This window comes from Cervus elaphus, chromosome 19, assembly GCF_910594005.1.
Source record: "Cervus elaphus chromosome 19, mCerEla1.1, whole genome shotgun sequence".
NCBI lineage: Eukaryota > Metazoa > Chordata > Mammalia > Artiodactyla > Cervidae > Cervus > Cervus elaphus.
Window position 1 is genome coordinate 78,670,022 of NC_057833.1, and position 19,094 is coordinate 78,689,115.

General features: G+C 37.2%; 1 protein-coding gene and 1 non-coding gene across 4 annotated transcripts in view; both read left to right on the forward strand.

The window, feature by feature from the left end:
• The window catches only part of ATP2C1 (ATPase secretory pathway Ca2+ transporting 1), a 150,624-nt gene that overhangs the window by 98,356 nt on the left and 33,174 nt on the right, over positions 1–19,094 (forward strand). For all 3 annotated transcript variants that reach the window (XM_043874519.1, XM_043874521.1, XM_043874520.1), the window contains 5 exons: positions 6,474–6,629; positions 7,669–7,737; positions 8,661–8,736; positions 11,416–11,482; positions 16,999–17,123. In XM_043874519.1, coding sequence (XP_043730454.1) covers positions 6,474–6,629; positions 7,669–7,737; positions 8,661–8,736; positions 11,416–11,482; positions 16,999–17,123 — 493 coding nt within the window. The remainder of the gene's footprint in view (positions 1–6,473; positions 6,630–7,668; positions 7,738–8,660; positions 8,737–11,415; positions 11,483–16,998; positions 17,124–19,094) is intronic.
• On the forward strand, positions 1,945–2,016 carry TRNAC-ACA. The gene has a single exon. It is a non-coding gene; the product is annotated as a tRNA-Cys (tRNA).

Here is a 19,094-nt window from a genome sequence, read left to right on the forward strand (position 1 = left end):
TCTTCAGAGTCAGCTTTATCTATCTGAAGCCAAAAAACTGGGAGTAGGGGAGGGGAGTGCCACTCTCCTGCTCCTTCCAGCTTTTCTCTGAGTTGGGGCACTTCATCACTGAGCTAGGCTGCCTACCACTCTGCCTTCACGCACCTTCACCTTCTTCTTGTGCCAGACTCAGATCTGTAGGGTCCTCTCAGGTCTTTTCTGAACTTGCTTCTGATTCTGGACATTACACTTTGTCTTCCCTGATATACATGGTGGCCCTTCCAAACCTTTATTTCTTCAAAGAACTTCCACCTTAGTCTCTTCCTTTTCAGTTTTTGGGTGTGTCTGCTACTTGCCGTGTTCTGTCCTTTGCCTGCTAGTATGTTTGTTTAATCTTTTGGCATATTCCTGGAAAGCCACTCAAGCTGGAGTTAGGATGTGAAATAAAGGTCAGCCTCTGTACCAGTCCTTCAGGGAGCTACCAGACAGGTCAGAACACACAACTTACAGTACTTTAGGAATAGGTTCCAGGAAAGAGGCTTCCATCCCCACTGCTATTGCTGCTTCTCTTGGGAATGGGGACGAGCAGACAGGAAAATAAAAATGCCGGTTTCTTCTTAAGCATTTCCCTAGTTGATTTGTTTTTTATTCCAGAGTTCATTCTGTCAATTTTTGCCAGCTTATGATTGTTTTAGTGGAGGGACCAATAGTTTGAGTGCCCTGCTCTACTATTTTCTGTGATATTATTCATGAATTATAAGTATTTATATTGACTTCAGTGTATTTTTTTGGCAGGTGTTCTGATAAATTGATTGCAGCATGTTGCCCCTCCTTATTGTGATTTGTCACTGAAACTTTGCTTTTAAATTTCTGAATTATTAAACTTACATGCCCACTTGTAAAAAAGAGCAGTTTACAAACATATTAAGAGATTTTAAACTAGCTGTCAAAAGAAATTAAGTTAGAATGTTGGAAAAGGTATATGGTTTATTTGTGGAATGTGGAAACATGCATACTCACTAAAAGCTGTTTGATGTAATCATGTGTGTTTGAGTTTGGAAAAGATGTGTTTATCATATAACTGAGAAAACCGGTCCATACTTAGAGCAATAAGAGTGTTAGTTCTCTAAGACTTATTATTTAAACTGAAGCTCTGCTTAGTGTTTTATAGTTCAGTTGTTAAATAGCATAGTGAGCTGAAGAATGCTATTCATTTTAAAATGCTGAAGAGAAAGAGCTGCTTTTTTCCTCATTCAGCTCAGTTCAGTTGCTCAGTCATGTCTGACTCTTTGTGACCTCTCATTAAGTCACTAGAATTAAAAAAGATTTGGGTGGTTTAGAAGTGAGACTTAGTGTCCTTGTTTTAAGATTCTCAATTTACATTGGTGGGGACGGACTGTTGCAAAAATAGGTTCCCTTTTAAAATTTTATTCTTTTTAATAGTCTTAGTGAAATATCCTATAAATCATTGTTAACTGAATTTAAATTATTGCCTTTAAATTATTGGCAACTTGATCAAGTTGAATCTGTACTCTTAAGTCAGAGTTTGCAAGCATTTACCATAGGATCAAATTAATTTCTTGTAACACTTGGGTGGGTGGACTTTGATTAATAAGCTAGAGCTCATGAAGAATTTTTAATTATATTTCCTTCATTTGAATAAAGAGTAAGAGGAATCTTAATTTTTGACAGCATAAGTAAGAAATTTTATCATGATCAGGCAGTTGCAGATGACTATTTTGAAAAATACATTTCTGAGGAAAGAAACCCATTTCCCATTGCTTTTAATTCCAGACTCGAGGTGATTAACCTATCAGCATACAGGATACTAAGATGTTCTTTAGTTTAAGAAGTTATTTGTGGCTAGCAGTTGTACTGTATTAACTAATTTTTTTTTAAGCAGTCACTTTTTGCTTTCCAGGAAATCTTTGTGACTTTAGTTAGCATTTACCTTCTTTATGGACTTCCCTGGTGGCTCAGACGGTAAAGTGTCTGCCTACAATGCAGGAGACCCAGGTTCGATCCCTGGGTCGGGAAGATCCTCTGGAGAAAGAAATGGCAACCCACTCCAGTACTCTTGCCTGGAAAATTCCGTGGACTGAGGGGCCTGGTAGGCTATAGTCCATGGGGTCACAAAGAGTCAGACACAACTGAGCGACTTCACTTTATTTCTACCTTCTTTATCGCTAATGTTTTATAGAAATAATCTTGATATTTTTATCAACCATTTTAATCCTGTAGATGTTAAATATTCAGATTGTGGATTTTATATGCACCTTGATTCTTTTGTACAGTCTGTCTTTTGAACTGTGTTGGGTCTTATTTACATCTCCACCATAGTGCCTGAGGAAACATAATCAGTTTCACTTTTAACAACTCTTCTGAAGGTTTTATATTTGGAGCTGGTTATTTCTTTGATTTCATTTTATCTTAACTTTCTCTCATGAATGCATTGGATAAATGATTCTGATATCTTTCTTTTCAGATGAATTAAATTGTGACTTTGTTAAACTGTAATAATTAGGCTTGCCTGCCTTATTAAGTACTACCCTTCTTAGAAATGATTGCCTTCCCCTCATTCTTTCAACACCGCTTTCTGTGAAAAGCGGTTGAGACTTATTGGTGACTCACAGTCACCATTAAGAAAAACTACCTTGTCACTTAGAAAATATTCTTGTTCAGCAGACAGTTGAGAGTTATGCTATATTGTATCATTTAGACAAATTTCATCAATAATGTATTGTTAATATTTTACAGATTTATAATCATATAAGAAAAAAGATAAGGGCCCAAAGCTCCCTTCTCTTCCACATTAGTTTGTATACTAAGACAGGGCTGTTGTATAAAAATTTACATGGCCTCTTTTCTGTAGAAAATCTGATTTGAATTAAAATTCTTACTCTCTTAAGTGATTATTGCACTGCTAAGGCTGACACAGAAGAGCTGGGCCCCTGACATAGTCAGTAAAGCCATGCTTCCTGCCTCTTTAAAAATACAAATTATTTCTATATTCCTTGTCCCTACAGACACTCACCTAATGCTGGCATTTATTCTTGTTTAAGATTTACATTTAAAGTAAAAAGTCTTTAGTGGAAAAATGTAAATTTCACTTTTCTCACAGAGAAAGGAGTTCTTTTTATAACTTGTGTACAAGTTTCTGTTTTTTTTACATATTAGGTTTTTCTAATTAAAAGCTCAGAAAATTACAGGCATTAATGATTTTAGTAACAAGCATTAACAAGCTTGCTGAACCAAGAAAACTTTTTATTTTGATTTGGGATTTAGAAAAATAGGAGTTAATTTGTCAACATTTAGGTTTCATCTCCACAGCTTACTAGCTGTATGGTGTTGGAGGAGGCCTTAATCCTTCAACAAGTCTGAAAATAGGGATACTGCTACATTGGAAGGGCTGATGCTGAAGCTGAAACTCCAATACTTTGGCCACCTGATGCGAAGAACCAACCCATTGGAAAAGACCCTGATGCTGGGAAATATTGAAGGCGGGAGGAGAAGGGGATGACAGAGGGTGAGATGTTTGAATGGCATCACTGACATGATGGACATGAATTTGAGTAGGCTCTGGGAGTTGGTGAGGGACAGGGGAGCCTGATGTGCTGCAGTCCGTGGGGTCACAAAGAGTTGGACGCGACTGAACTGAACTGAACTACTAGCGCTTGCCTCTTGGAGCTGCTGAGTAACTGTTTGTAGTTAACTTGGTTGTAAGTATGTTGCTTGGTGCCTACCAGATAGTGAGCAGCACAGTGTCAGCTGACTATTTTTAGTGTTAGTATCATCTTTGAAGAAAAAGACCTAACTTTTTTCTTAGTGTCCTAGTCACTCAGTTGTGTCTGACTCTGACCCCATGGACCTTAACCTGCCAGACTTCTTTGTCCATGGGATTCTCCAGCCAAGAAGGCTGGAGTGGGCTGCCATGCCCTCCTCCAGGAGATCTTCTCTACCCGGGGATTGAACGCATGTCTCTTACTTCTCCTGCATTGGCAGGTGGGTTCTTTACCATTAGTGCCACCTGGGCAGCCCTACTTTTTTCTTACTTATTAATAAAGTATGAAAAATCAGACAGTGCTAAGATTAATTTGGAAAGAAAACTCAAATATGTTCTTTTAATTTAAAAAATGGAAATAAAAAATCCATTACCTTTTAGCATGGCAGGTGTTTTTTTATTTGTAGTTGAGGTGAAGGAATGAACCCAAAATTGGGGCTTCCCTGGTGGCTCAGATGGTAAAGAATATGCCTTCAATTCAAGAGACCTGAGTTTGATCCCTGGGTCAGGAAGATCCCCCAGAGAAGGAAATCAGGGCTCTGCAAAAGGCTCATCTGCTTTGAGAGCTTTTCTCTACCTAAAGTGTCACTCTCCAATTTTACCATGTTATTTCTCCCCTCATATATTATATTATATACACTTATTTTTTCAAATCATTTTCCCATTAGATTAAAAGCTGAGGACAGGACCTTTGTTTTGTTTACTCCTGATTGCCATTGGATGTGATATTGTACAGGGCCTGGGACATTATAAGCATTAGTAAATAACTTTTTAAATGAATAAGTCAAAGTTTTATTATGTAGGTGGGGGAAAGAATCCATGAACTCAAAAATTTTTAATAATTATTTCCCATGAGATTTTTAAAGGTATTTATGCTCATAACAAAATGACTCATTTAAAAAGATGAGATTTATTCCCCTTCCCCACCCTCTGAAAAAAGAAAAAAACAGGATTTAAATTTAGAATGGGCTTCCCAGGGGACTCAGTGGTAAAGAATCTGTGTGCCAGTGCAGGAGTTGAAAAAGACATAGGTTTGATCCCTGGGTTGGGAAGATCCCTTGGAGTAGGAAATGACAACTGGGAAAATTGCATGGACAGAGGAGCCTGGCAGACTGGAGCAGAGAGTTGGACACAATTGAGCACACAAATTCAGAGTACTTTGTACATAGTATGAATTGTCAGTCAGGAGGCCTGATTCAGAACACCAGCTTAGTTGATAATAGCAGTGAGACTGCACAATCATCTAATTGCTCTGGGTTCATTTTCTTATCTTGTTTTCTTTCTTGGATCTAACTCAGTGTCTGGTACATAGTTAAGGTAGTCGGTAAATGTTGGTTGGGTGAATGAATGAGTAAAATCATGAACCAGGTTGTAGTTTTCCAGAGATTGTCCTACTGATTGATCCTTGAACAAGAGCTTCTGGAAAATAGATCAGAGATGTTTGTTGCTGCTGCTGCTGCTAAGTCACTTCAGTCGTGTCTGACTCTGTGCGACCCCATAGACGGCAGCCCACCAGGCTCCTCCATCCCTGGGATTCTCCAGGCAAGAATACTGGAGTGGGTTGCCATTTCCTTCTCCATCAGAGATGTTTGGGAAACACAATTCTTTTTGATTCTTAGGCTTGAGCTTGCATCAGAATTACATGGAGGGCTTGTAAAGGCAGTCTGTTAGGTTCACTCTCCCAACTCTCTGCGGTAGGGCAGTAAATGTCTTAACAAGCTCTGAGGTGTTAGAGGTGTTGCTGGTTCTGCTAAGGCCACTCTTCTACAATCCCTGCTATATCTGTATTCCTTTTGAGGTGATTGACACCGATGCATTGCAGGTTTTGAGAAACAGTACAGTGGGGGAAGCTGTTTGCCTCTTAATACAGTGTTTCTAAAACTTAACCATAGTACTCCTCCCTTGTGTGTATGTGTAAATATGTGTGTGTTGGTTTAATCAATGATCATCTGTCTCTAACATTGTAAACAGTGCCTATTAACATCCTTGGAATTATTGTTCTATGGGCCATACTCATAAACAGAGCCAGGTCACATCTGCAGTATTTTCCACATATAAAATGATGTTTGTTTTTTTTCATGCTTGGGTGGGTAAATTCTTAATTGTGTTACAAGCGCAGCCCTCAGTATTGAACCCTATTGCAGAGTTGGGTGATGCTTTGATATTCATAATCTGTATGGAAACATTTATGTGCATTTTTGATTGTTGCTGACATAAATTTAAAATAAATGTTAGGGATGTATAGCAAGAATTCATGAAAATTAAATCCAAATTATGAAACTATTTATTTCTTAGTACCTCTTATACCTTTTTAGTTACATTTCTCTTCTGTTACAGTTGGTTTAAACCTGCCAAATCCATTTTCAGGACTTCAGGATATGGCAAAATTAGGAAATAATTTTAGAAAACTCATGAGGGTTGAGTCTTCTTTAGATAGAGATTGTTTTAGCTAGTGTCTCCTTATCCCTACTTGTATTTTGAAGTTCAGGCTAATTTTGTCTCATGGGTCTGTCAACCTTGCAAGTCAGATTTTTTTGACTTAGCTTTATTTTTAAATATGATTGTTGAATAATGGATATGGTGAAAGCTTTGGCTAATTTGTAATGGGGAGGATATTTGCAGAAGAAATGGTGATTACAGATGCCTTAGATTTTAATTTTAGCAGAAAGAGTTTTCAGACTTGAACTGACTAGAGTGCTTTATGCCCCTCAAGGCTGTGGATCTTTCTGTTGATGAGTCCAGCTTGACAGGAGAGACAACGCCTTGTTCTAAGGTGACAGCTCCTCAGCCGGCTGCTACTAATGGAGATCTTGCATCAAGAAGTAACATTGCCTTCATGGGAACACTGGTCAGATGTGGCAAAGCAAAGGTAAATTTCCATTCTTGTTTTGAAGATAACAGTTCCTTTGTTTTCAACCATTTTCTCAGTTCTTTTCTTGGCTAATTTTACGTGGATCTTTAAAAAATACACGAGGAAGAAATAGCAGAACCGAACAGAGAGTCCTTGGCAGCTCTTTGTGCAACTAAGGGTGAGCTGTGTCCCTGAGATATAACACAACCATAGTTCTTCTGTTTACCAGGGAATTTTATTTTTTTAGATAGAAACAGTAGCTTGTGGGTATGTTCACCACTGGTTGAATAAAATTTCAATTTAGTTGATATGGTACTAGCTGTAATGTTCTGACTGTATATCACTTAGCTACTGATTGATTTCAGATATTTTGTTTACTGAATTCTGTGTTGTGCTGTGCTTAGCCACTCAGTTGTGTCTGACTCTTTGTGACCCCATGGACTGTAGCCCGCCAGGCTCCTCTGTCAGTGGGGATTCTCCAGTCAGGAATACCAGAGTTGGTTGCCATGCCCTCCGCTGGGGGATCTTCCCAACCCAGGGATTGAACCCCAGGTCTATACCACTGCAGGCAGATTCTTTACCATCTGAGCCACCAGGGAAGCCCAAGAATACTGGAGTGGGTAGTCTATCCCTTCTCCAGGGAATCTTTTCCAACCCAGGAATCTTACTGTGGTCTCCTGTGTTAAAGGCAGATTTTTTTACCAGCTGAGCTACCAGGGAAGCCCTTACTGGATTCTAATATTACACCAATGTAAAAGGCATTATTCAGTAGTATTTAGAGAGGAAACTACATTAAATGTCTGAGTAATAAGAAAGGTTCAAATTTCAGAAATATTAAGGGCCTCAGAACTGAGTCATTGATAAGTTTAATGAAGTGTTTGATTTTAGGGATCTATAGTAACATCGGAAGTAAATTTCTGAAGGGAATCCTGGATGTATTATGTCAGACATGTTGACTATGGGTAGCTTTGGAGAAAAGAAATGAAGGGGTTTTGTTTTCATTTGAGAAAGGTGATTCCATCTGAATGTAAATATGATTTCTTGTTTTTTCCTTTAGGGTATTGTCATTGGAACAGGAGAAAATTCTGAATTCGGAGAAGTTTTTAAAATGATGCAAGCAGAAGAAGTGAGTATTTAGTTTGTTAATGTTTTGGTTTCAAATCTGAAATAGTCTCCATTTTAAGTAGGGGAAAAGAGAACATTGGAGGATTATTTTATTACTTTCAAAAGTAATATTTTATTCAGAATGTCAGTTGTCTGTGCTTAAAAGCATAATTGGAAAGCCTGTAATTAGAAGGGCTTGAATTAATATGGTTAATATTCTGAAACATTCTGATATATATTCATTGTTTATAGGAGAAAAAGATTTATGGCCAGTTATTTATAAGGCTTATTAGTTTTAGAAATTAGCTTTATCATATTAATTTTAAAGATTACCAAATAGTATAGTTGTGCTTTATAACATATCTTCTACCAAAATTCCCAGCTTGACATAATCCCAGGTATCTGGAGAAAAAAATGATTGCAAAGTGAAATAAATAACTTGTACGATATCCTTGTTTAAGGATATTCAAAATCAGTTCTCTCATTTAAAATACCTCCTTATATATATAAAAAAGTGCATTCTATAATATCATTTTCTCAGGTAACCTTCTGAGATTGCCGGATGTGATGCAGTATGTAAAATCATCTCAGCCTTGGCAGTAGAGGGGTTGCCAGAGACCAGGGAGCCAACAGGATAAAAAGATGGTTTACAGGCATGTTTGTGGATCTAGAAATGAGAAAGAGTACGAAAGTGAGGAGCAGCTGATGATATTGAAATCCTGGGGAAGCTGCTAGGCAGAATAGATTTTTCTCCAAAGAGGCATAGAGAGCACAGACCTTTTCAAATAAACAGGTTTTTAAAAGTCTAGGCCTCTAGGCCTTCCACTTTCCTTGCGGAAGGAGTTGTGCATGTCATGAGTGTGTTAAGCACTTAGAATCCCTGGCATCTAATAAAGCTGACTAAATTTAGGTAATTGTGGTGACACTCTTCTCCAATTTGTCAAGGCACCAAAAACCCCTCTGCAGAAGAGCATGGACCTTTTAGGAAAACAACTTTCCTTTTACTCCTTTGGTATAATAGGTAAGAGAAGAGTGAGTATGTATATCTCATAATATTTACTTAGGTTTTCTTTTTTGAGTGGGAAGTAGAAATTAGGTACATACTTACAAAAATCCATTAATTCATTCATGTGTTAAGCTACTATTACTTTTTTTAAACTATTAAACTAATCCCCAGCCATTGTCCTTTTCTACAAAGATAGAAATCTGTAATTCCTATAATCAAAGAGCATTTCTATAAACATTTTAATATGTCTTTCTAGTCTTCAATAAAATATGATAGTATTGTGTTATGACTGCTTTTCTCTTTTGTTTCACGCATCCCATCATAAACATCTTGTCATTAAATAGATGCTCACCTTAAACAAATTTAAAGATTGTGTAGTATTCCATTGTGTGAATATATGAGTGTATGTATACATGCATAAAAAGTCAGCACTCTTTTTAGATGTTTGTGTAGGTCTTTAAAATTTTAAAAAATTGTAAAAGTGATTCTTCAGTGTTGGTATCTTGTTATAAATTACTCTTTATTTCCTTAGGATAAATTCCTGAAAGTGATATTATTGGGTCAAAGAGTGACGGTTTTAAAATTTTGGGCATGTTTTTAAAGGCTTTTCTTTCCTGTTGCCAAATAATACCCTCCCTCAACAACAAAAAAAGTGTCTCTCTAAACTGTTGCCAACTTTTTTATTTCAAAATTTATTATTTGAGAAACTGAACACTTTGTCATATTTTATTGTATTTTATGAACTGCCAGTCTGTTTCTTTTGTGGCTTAAGCCTTAGATTGGTCACACCTCTTTGCATAATTAGGATATTAATCCTTTTGTTGTTTAAGTTAGAAATACGTATTTTTTTCCTTGATTTTTAAGTTGCTTTTGAGGGCTGTATAATAAACTCAGTAGGGAGGGGAGAGATGTGTATAATGAAACACTCTCTTGCCTGAGATTCTGATCGTACCCTCCTTTTGATAACCTCTGCAGTTAGGTTTCTGTGTTCCATTCATAAAGGCTTTTCCAGCCCCATGTGGGAAAGTGTTTATGTTTATTTAAACATCACTCTCTTACTTTTTACTTTTGACACTTAATTTTACTATTTTATTTAGAATCTATTTTAGTATAAAATTTCAGGTAGAGTTAGTACTCTTTTACTAAAAAATTATTTATCTTGGTACCAGCAGTTCTGTATTCCATTCTTTTTCATGGAGTTGAAATGACATCTTTATCATAGCATTAAACACATCAATTTTGGAGTCTTTTTCTTTAATTCTTCCACGATGTTATTTTAATTTTTCTTGCTAACTTTAATGTGATTTTAAGACATTTCTGCTGTACAGTTGCAATAAAATAATTCTTTAAGTATTAATTCTGTTGATCCATTTTTCATTATTGTAAGCAAAGTAAAAGCTGGGAAGGTTATTTTGTTCATTTGTTTAAATGGTGTGTCTCATAGCTCCCTTCATTTGGTTACTGCTGTTTATTTTTTAGAATTTATAGTCAGTTTGATAAATTAAAAGGCAGTTTAGCCAATTAAACCTTTCCAGTTTATAGTAACAACTTTACCATGAAACCACCTCAAGTTTTTTGAAAAAAAATTTTCAGCTTTTTGCTTCCATGGTTCTAATATAATGCGTTGGACATTTTTTTTCTGGTTAGGATGGAATAGGAGAAGGGTCAAGATCAAAATCAAGGGTCAGCAGACTTTTTGGTAAAGGGACAGATTGTAAATATTTTAGCCTTTGGTTCATACTTTGAATGATGGAAATACTCAGCTCTTTTGTCAAAAGCAACCACAACACAAATGGATATGGCTGTGTTCCAAAACACTATTTACAAAAACACATAGGAGGGGCACAGATTGTAGTTTGTTTGACCCTGGTATAATTCATCAGACATAATTCCTTTTATTAGGGTAGTATTTGGGATGGGATCTGAGAAGATCACAATCTGGATCATTATTTTGTAATTGCAGAAAGATGAAGGAAATCTTATTTTAAGTGTACATGTTGATCTAGAATACAAAGTTACTTTGTTTTATTAAAACTCTGATGCTGTGTTTTTCCTCACAAAAACAGTGGTACTTCCCTTCCCCTCACCTTCTTTTTCAAAGATAAAGATTAAAGGAGAGAGTAAAGAATCAGTTGTTTGGTTTATATTAATTGCTTTTTAACTTTCAAATGCTGCAAAGGTAGTAATTTTTAAATGTTAATTGCTGTTTTAGCTGTCTTACATCATCTTTGGGCCAAGTCCTAAGTACTTCTTGGTTTGCAGTACAAATTTAATGTGTAGTATCTGGGTATTGAGTTATGAGAAGTAAAGTTCTAGGGTTTATTTTTGCAAACCTCACAGTTAATAGAAAACCTACATGTATGTGCTGCCTTCTTTTTTCCCCCATTGTACAGAAATAGTGGTAATGTCCTCCTATATCGGGAACTTTGAGATATTATTACTTTACAGGACGGGTGGCAGCAGGGGCAGCAAAAGGTGGAACTGTGGGTGTGTGCGTGCATGCACAGCTTTAGCCTCAACATTCGTGTACTCTGCCCTCCTCAGTGGAGTTTTGTAAAATCTGGCAACTGTGATCTGATAAACTTCCCCTTTTATATCAAGGGACTTTTGCTGCTCTCAACTTGTTGCTCTGTCCCTTGTATGCTCAGGTGATTTTATATAAGAGGGGAAAAGAGCTGTTTGATTCTGTTCTAGGTATCATCATGTTGGTTGGCTGGTTACTAGGAAAAGACATACTGGAAATGTTTACTATTAGTGTAAGGTAAGTTCTAATGGTTTGTTTATAATTTGAAGTCTTTTGCCTCTCATTTTTTTGTTTGGCATAGTTTATGTTTCATTATGGATTTTATATGAGCACATAAGAGTATATTAACTGTACTTAAACAGTTCAGAATTCATATATTGAAATGAGCTCTATGAAAACCTACATATATGCAGTGGAAAAACTCCACACTACATATCTGATATTACCAACCAAATATTGCATTTTTATACTTAGACAATTAAGGATCACCAAACTGAAAATTAGGAGCATGAGAAAGAAAGAACACAATATGGAAACTGAATAATCAACTCAGAGGAAAACCAAATATGCAAGAATAGAAGAAAAGTTGAAAATGAACAGTAAAGTGTTCATGATTTCAGAGATTTGCGAAGAGATTGCACTCGTGACAGACAGATTGCTATAGAAAAGGATCATGGGGCCCACATTTTTTTTCTTTTTTAGTTATTAAGTTTATGATTTTTAAGAGACATCCCTGGTGGTCCAGTCGTTAAGACTTTGCCTTCCAATGCAGGAGGTATGAGTTTGATCCCTGGTTGGGTGGCTAAGATCCCACATGCCTTGTGGCCAAAAAACCAAAATATAAACAATAGAAGCAATATAGAACAAATTCAATAGAGATTTTAGAAATGGTCTACATCAAAAAAAAAATACTTCAAAGATTATGATTACTGAAATTAAAAATTCAGCTTAAAAACTGTAAGTCAAAATGATCTCCCCCAAATAGAATAAAATGTCCAAAACAGAGGAGATAAAAGTGTCAGAGAGAATAATTCAATAAATGCCATATCTCAGTAAAAGTTTTAAAAAGAGATAAGAAGAAATTATACAAGAAATGAGGCAAGACATGAATCTTTATAGACTGAAGGGATCCTCCAGATGCCAAGCAGGAGGACCAAAACTCCAGCCTAGATACATCATTGTGAAAGTCAGGGAAACAGGTCAGGTCGTGTGTAAAGGAAGGAAATTTGGCTGGTATCACACTTCTCATCAGCGACTGCAGTTTCCATCACGGGGTGTGTTTGGTCTCCACTAAGATTTTAGCTCACAGGACTTTCCTAGGTCATACCTGGTACCTGTGACCTGAATACCACAGGGCAGCTTCCTCTTCTGAGAGTGTTCCTGCAGCAGTCCCTGTAGCAGTTCAGACAAGCACATGAGATGACCTTGTGAGGGCAGGAGCTGTCCTGGGTTAAAATGCCTCATATTCTGTAGGAGCCAACATCTCTGGAAACATACACTTTCCAGGATGCCTGCTAGGACCATTTCCAGCTATGAGAGTCAACACAATTGGGAAACCCAAAGCTATGGCTTCCTATAGTAGAGTTATAATTCTTCCAATCCATAGATAATTTGTTGGTCAGGAGATCCTTTTATCATAAGCAGTGTTGCCTAGCAGCATAGTTGCCATACTGTCACCACTAAGGGAACAAAGCTAGAGATTTAACCAAAAACAATCACTCAGGGAACAAAATTAGAGATTTAACCAAATATAGAAGGGAAAAAGGATTTTTTTAAACCTTCATCCACAGCCCCTTTGAATCAAATTAGAAGACAGTGGGGTAGTACAATTAAAACATGGGGGGAAATGATTTTAAATCTGTAAATCTAGGACTAGCCAAAGTATCAATTTAGGTAATTATAAATGGGTAAGCAAGTAGTCAGAAAATATATTCCTCACCTACTCTTGTATGAATTCTACCAAATCAAGACTGAAAGAAAAGAAGACAATGTTGTATAGGATATAAGAAAAAGTGGAACTCACTCAGTCCTCTAAGGAGAAATTCTGGATGACAGCTCTGTGATAGGTCTAGCAAGTAATAGTTCAACTTTTAGAATAAAAACCAATGGATTAAAAAAAAATCCAATGGAATAACTAGGATGAATAACTAGGAATAACTAGAATCAACAAGGAATAACTAGGATGAATAAGAAGTTAAAAGATATTTGTGATAGAGTGAAGGAGTATAGTTTTTCCTTGGAGAAGCAAAAATGCAACTTGAAATTCTTGGCTTCAATATATGTAAAGAAGCTTTGGGTTAAATATGAAATGAATTTAAAATTGGGCATGAATTTTATTAATCATTGGCATATCATCTATTGCACTCATATTTTTTATTTTTTTAAGAGTACTTCATGAAGATTAACACATCATGACTTTTATTCCTACCTCAGTATCCTCCAAGATATCAAACATTTAAACAGTTTCATTCTATTTTACAATGACCATAGGGGTCTATTGCATTTTTATAAATTTTAAAATACACATGGGATCTCTAGTGACCTTATTTTTCCTATGTCTTGAAATATCTTGCTTTCTTATTACTCTAATAGTAATTTTTAACAAGTATTTCCAACTGTGCTAAAAATGAGTAAAACAATGAGAAAGCAGAAGAATAAATAGCTTTTAAAACTGCTGTCCAACTCTTTGTGACCCCATGAACTGTATAGTCCAGGCCAGAATACTGGAGTGGGTAGCCTTTCCCTTCTTCAGGGGATCTTCCCAACCCAGGGATCTAACCTAGGTCTCCCGCATTACAGGTGGATTCTTCACCAGCTGAACCACAAGGGAAGCCTAGAATATTGGAGTGGGTAGCCTGTCCCTTCTGTAATAATAAATAAATCATTTATTATTCTTTTATCCTTTAATTTTCTTGTTATTTTTCCCAAACTATTACATTATCATTTAAAAAGGTATAAAAGTAGTCTGGGGATAAAATTTTGGGTTTTTTTTTTTTTTGCATTCATTAAACAAAATTGAGAAATTTAGTTAGTGTTTTTTTTTTTTTTTTTACCATAATGACAAATAATTGACAGAAGAGTTTTCATAATTATTACACAAACCAGAAGATGAATGCAAAGCAGCATCCACTCTAGACTATAATGATGAAGGTGAAATTGAGTCATTATATAAGTGAAATCTCAGTACCGAACCCTTGAATGATGTTGCTCTAGATTTTCTCAAACTCCTGAATTAGTGACTAAACTTTTTTTATTTTTATTTTTTTACCTGCACTGTGTGGCTTGTGGGATCTTAGTTCCCTGACCAGACATTAAACCTGGGCCATGGCAGTGAAAGTGCCGTGTCCTAACCACTGGACCATCAGAAAATCCACTGAACTGCTTTATTTTTAAGGGTAAAAGGAGAGGGACAGGCATTCTTTATAGGTAATCATTCTATAGCAAGGAATTTGTTGTGTGGTATTGTGTTACAAAGAAGATGACTATCCTAAAAGTTATGAGTTATCAGCATTTTCAGAAGTGTTAATTTTAGAGAGAGATGCAAACAGAGGAACCAGAATTGATAAACCTACAACCTGTTAAAAATGGTTTTTTAATTTGAAATCACTGTTTTGTAAAGTAAATATGTTCTAGGTTTATTCATGACAGTTCATGAGCAGTTGCATTCAAAGGACATTATCCAGTTCAGATACATATATACTTTCAAATCCAAGAGTATAGTTTGGGGTTAACATTCAAATAAAAATTTACGAAGTTTTTCATAATCCATTCTGTTCCTTTGTAAGTTATTTATAAAACAATTTAAATACAAAAGAATGAGAAGGTCCATTGGATCTAAGTTATAAATGATGATAGCTGTCTTTGCTGATACAGTGAGAGTTAATGGAAGCATAAGTAAAGAAGTTTCTGTTTGTACTTAGAGGTTCAAAAGAGAAAATGAAGTATTAATGATAACACATATTTCTTGGTTATACAGTGTGTGTACTATTCAGCCAGTAATTATAAATATTATTTATTGGGTTTAGCTTTTAGAATCAACCTATAAAAAATTGATGATGGTTGTAGAACACGGTGTAATGATAGGCAAGTTAAAAGTGTGAACGTGAAGTCGCTCAGGTGTGTCTGACTCTTTGCGACCCCATGGACTGTAGCCTACCAGGTTCCTCCATCCACGGGGTTTTTCAGGCAAGAACACTGAAGTGGGTTGCCGTTTCCTTCTCCAGGAGATTTTCCCGACCAGGGATAGAACCTGGGTCTCCCGCCTTGTAGGCAGACATTTTATCGTCTGAGCCACCAGGGAAGTCCATTGGCAGCTCGGTGTCAACCCCCGACAGGGTTTCTGCCAGGAGCCGTACGAGGTCACTGTGGAACCGCCGAGTAGGGCTTCTCACTTGCTTCGTGCAGGGTGGGTCGTTCATTCACACAAGCACACTGTAGAGTTAGTAAAGTACAGCAGAAAACGTGTTTGTTAGGAGAGCAAAGAACTAGAGCTCCAAGCCTCCTTGCCTTGTCCTGAAGAATCTCAGACGAGTCCGCAAGATGAAAGGTTGCTGCTGAACCACAAAAGATGCCGGGGTTGTTGGCCTCCAGAGGAGAAGAATTCAATCCGGGGCCAGTGACCAGGCTTGATTGCTCAGAGCTTTTGTGTAATAAAGTTTTATTAGAGTATAAAAGAGATAGAGAAAGTTTCTGACACAGACATCAGAAGGGGGCAGAGAGAGAGGCAAGTTAGATCATGCTAAAGAAAAAGTTGATAATAGAAATTGAGCAGTAGAGGGGAATGCAGGGAGCAGTGTTAGAATGAAGGATGGATGTGTACCTGTCCTCATCTGTACCAGAGTCAGGGGATAATACCTGGAATGGGACAGGTAGAGTTTTAATTTGAAGGTGTTTTTTTTTTTTTAATATTGTGAAGGGAAATAATGAACTAATTTTTTGTTGTGATAAAATGCACATACCAATAAAATATTCCCTCTTAATGTATGCAGTTCAGTGGTGTTAAGTACATTCATATTGTTACCACCATCACCAACATCTAGTGTTGGAACTTTTAAATCACCCCTGAAAGAAAACGCTGTGCCTGTTCATTCCCCACTCTGCCCTCTCCTTGCCCGCTGGTAGCCACTAAACAGACTTCTGTCTTTTTGGATTTGCTTATTCCTGACATCTCATATATGTGAAATCTTGCAACATGTGTCCTGCTGCTTTCCTTAGCATGATGTTTTCAAGGTTTTTCCATTTGTAGCATGAATCAGTACTCTATTCTCTTTTATGTGCTCCCGTGTACAGGCACACGCCACAATTTATCATTCATCAGTTGATGAACATTTGGGCTCTTTCCATCTTTTGAGTATTGTGAATAATGCTTCTGTGAACATTCATGTACAAGTTTTTGTGTGAACACCTGTTACTATATTTATAGATGAGGAAACTCAACTATGGGGTGGAGGCATAATAGCTTAAATTCACACAGGTAAAAATTGAAGCTTGGAGTAGACATCTAGGCAGTGTGATGTAAGAATGTATATTCTTTAATCACTGTGCTTAATCTGGTAGCTTGTAGGTGGCCAATAAATGTTAATCAATTTTTCCTCATACTAAGGCCTTTTATGGGTTTGACAACATTAATTTTTACATTATTTAGTCTCTAAGTCTACATTACATTATTTAGTCTCTAAGTAACAGCTAATTGAAATTATTGTTGTGGGTACTACTGAATTTATACTTAAATGCTATGTCTTTATTGGCTACAGTTTGGCTGTAGCAGCAATTCCTGAAGGTCTTCCCATTGTGGTCACAGTGACTCTAGCCCTTGGTGTTATGAGAATGGTGAAGAAGAGGGCGATTGTGAAAAAACTACCTATTGTTGAAACTCTGGGTAAGTCTCTGGTTAGAGCATACTTGTCCACTGACGTGTTAGCTTACATTAGCAGAGATCTTGGGGTTTTATAGCTTTTGTCTTAGAGGTTTACCTGGTGGAGGTGGACATACAGCAGTGTTGAGTATGATTTTACTAACCAAAAAAGGTCATTAAAAATTCATGTCACTCAGATAAGGGAACTTTAAATCTTTCTGCATCATGGAGTGTTCTGATGCTTAAATCATGTTTTTAAAAAATAGTGACTTTCAGTTCAAGATGGCAGAGTAGAAGGAAATGTGCATGCTCATCTCCTGTGTGAGCACCAAAATTGCAACTAGCTGTTGAAGGAGGACATTGGAACCCAGCAAAAAAAGATATCCCATGGTCAAAGCCAAACAAGAAGCCACAATGAGAGGGTAGGATGGCACAATCACGATAAAAATCAAAGCCCATACCTGCTGGGTGAGTGATGCACAGTGTGGAGAACAATAATACAAAGAAGTTGTTGCACTATTGTGAAGGTTCTGAACCCCACATCAGGCTTCTGACCCTGGGGATCCGACAAAGGGATGGGAATTGGTTGCTTACGGTGAACGGTTCAGATTCGTGATCTCTGAAGGAGACAGTTTTGCTTCAGAACCAGAGACTTGTCTTCAGTCACTGAAAACTTGGTGTGGCAAAAGATTTATTACAGTAAAAAAAGGGGTAGAGAAAGCTTCTGACACAGACATCAGAAGAAGGCAGAGAGTGCCTCATAGGCTAGTCTTATCAAGGCCTTACATATGTTCTGGTTACTTTTTTGTTGGTTACTAACAGAAAGGTCTTACCAGACCCACTCCCACAAGATACATCTTAAGATAACAGGATTAGTCAGAAGGTTCTTAAGAAGGGGAAACATGTTCTGGAGCAAGATGCATTGTTAATATATAATTATTAGTACAGAGTTTAAGGAAAAACATACTCTTGAGTAAGATGAGTTGTTTTCTTGTGTAATCATTAGCTCTGGGCTTAAAGAAAGTTAGTCTTAGAAGAAATAGATTGTTGCTGTAACAACTCAAAGCTTAAAAAAAAAAACATCTTATATGACTAGGATGAAGGAATGTAGAGGAAAAAATAGTTTGTCCCTTTCTCCTCCTTGAGGACCCTGGACTCCTTATCAACCTACCTAGGAATTAACTCAGAATCCCCAGGTAATCTGACCTTGAAGGCCAGAAGGATTTGATTATAGGATTTCCACAGGACTGGGGGAAAGGGAGACTCCAGTTTTGGAGGGCACAAAGAAAATCTTGGCCTGCATCAAGACCCAGAGGAAAGGAGCAGTGACCCCACAGGAGATGAAACCAAAAATTCCCACTAGTGCTGGAGGGTCTCCTGTGGAGGTGTGGGTGGGGGCTCACCACAGGGATGGGGGCACTGGTAGTAGCAGTCTGGGCTACTTGGGCTAATTTCTCTTGGAGGTCACTATTAACCCTACCATAGAGCCCTTAGATACTAGGGCTGGGTAACCTCAGGCCAGATAACTACCGGGAAGGGAGACAACCCCAAAAATTGGATTAATGCTTTACTGAACAAGGCTCTGCCCACCAGAGCAAGACCCAGTTTTTCCTACTGCCAGTCCCTCCCATTAGGAAGCTTACACAAGTCTCTTAGCCTTTTCCATCAGTAGGCAGACAGAAGAAGCAAGAAGAACCACAGTCCCACAGCAGCTAAAACAAAAACCACTTTAGAGAAAGTTAGGATGAAAAAGTAGAAAGTTATGTCCCAGATGAAGGGACAAGATAAAATCCCAGAAAAACAACTAAATGAAGTGGAGATAGGCAATCTTCCAGAAAAAGAATTCAGAATAGTGATAGTGAAGCTGATTCAGGATCTCGGGAGAACAATGGAGAAGATGCAAGAAATGTTTACCAAAGACCTGGAAGAACTAGAGAACAAGCAAACCGAGATGAATAATACACAAGAAGGAATCAATTGCAGAATAACTGAGGC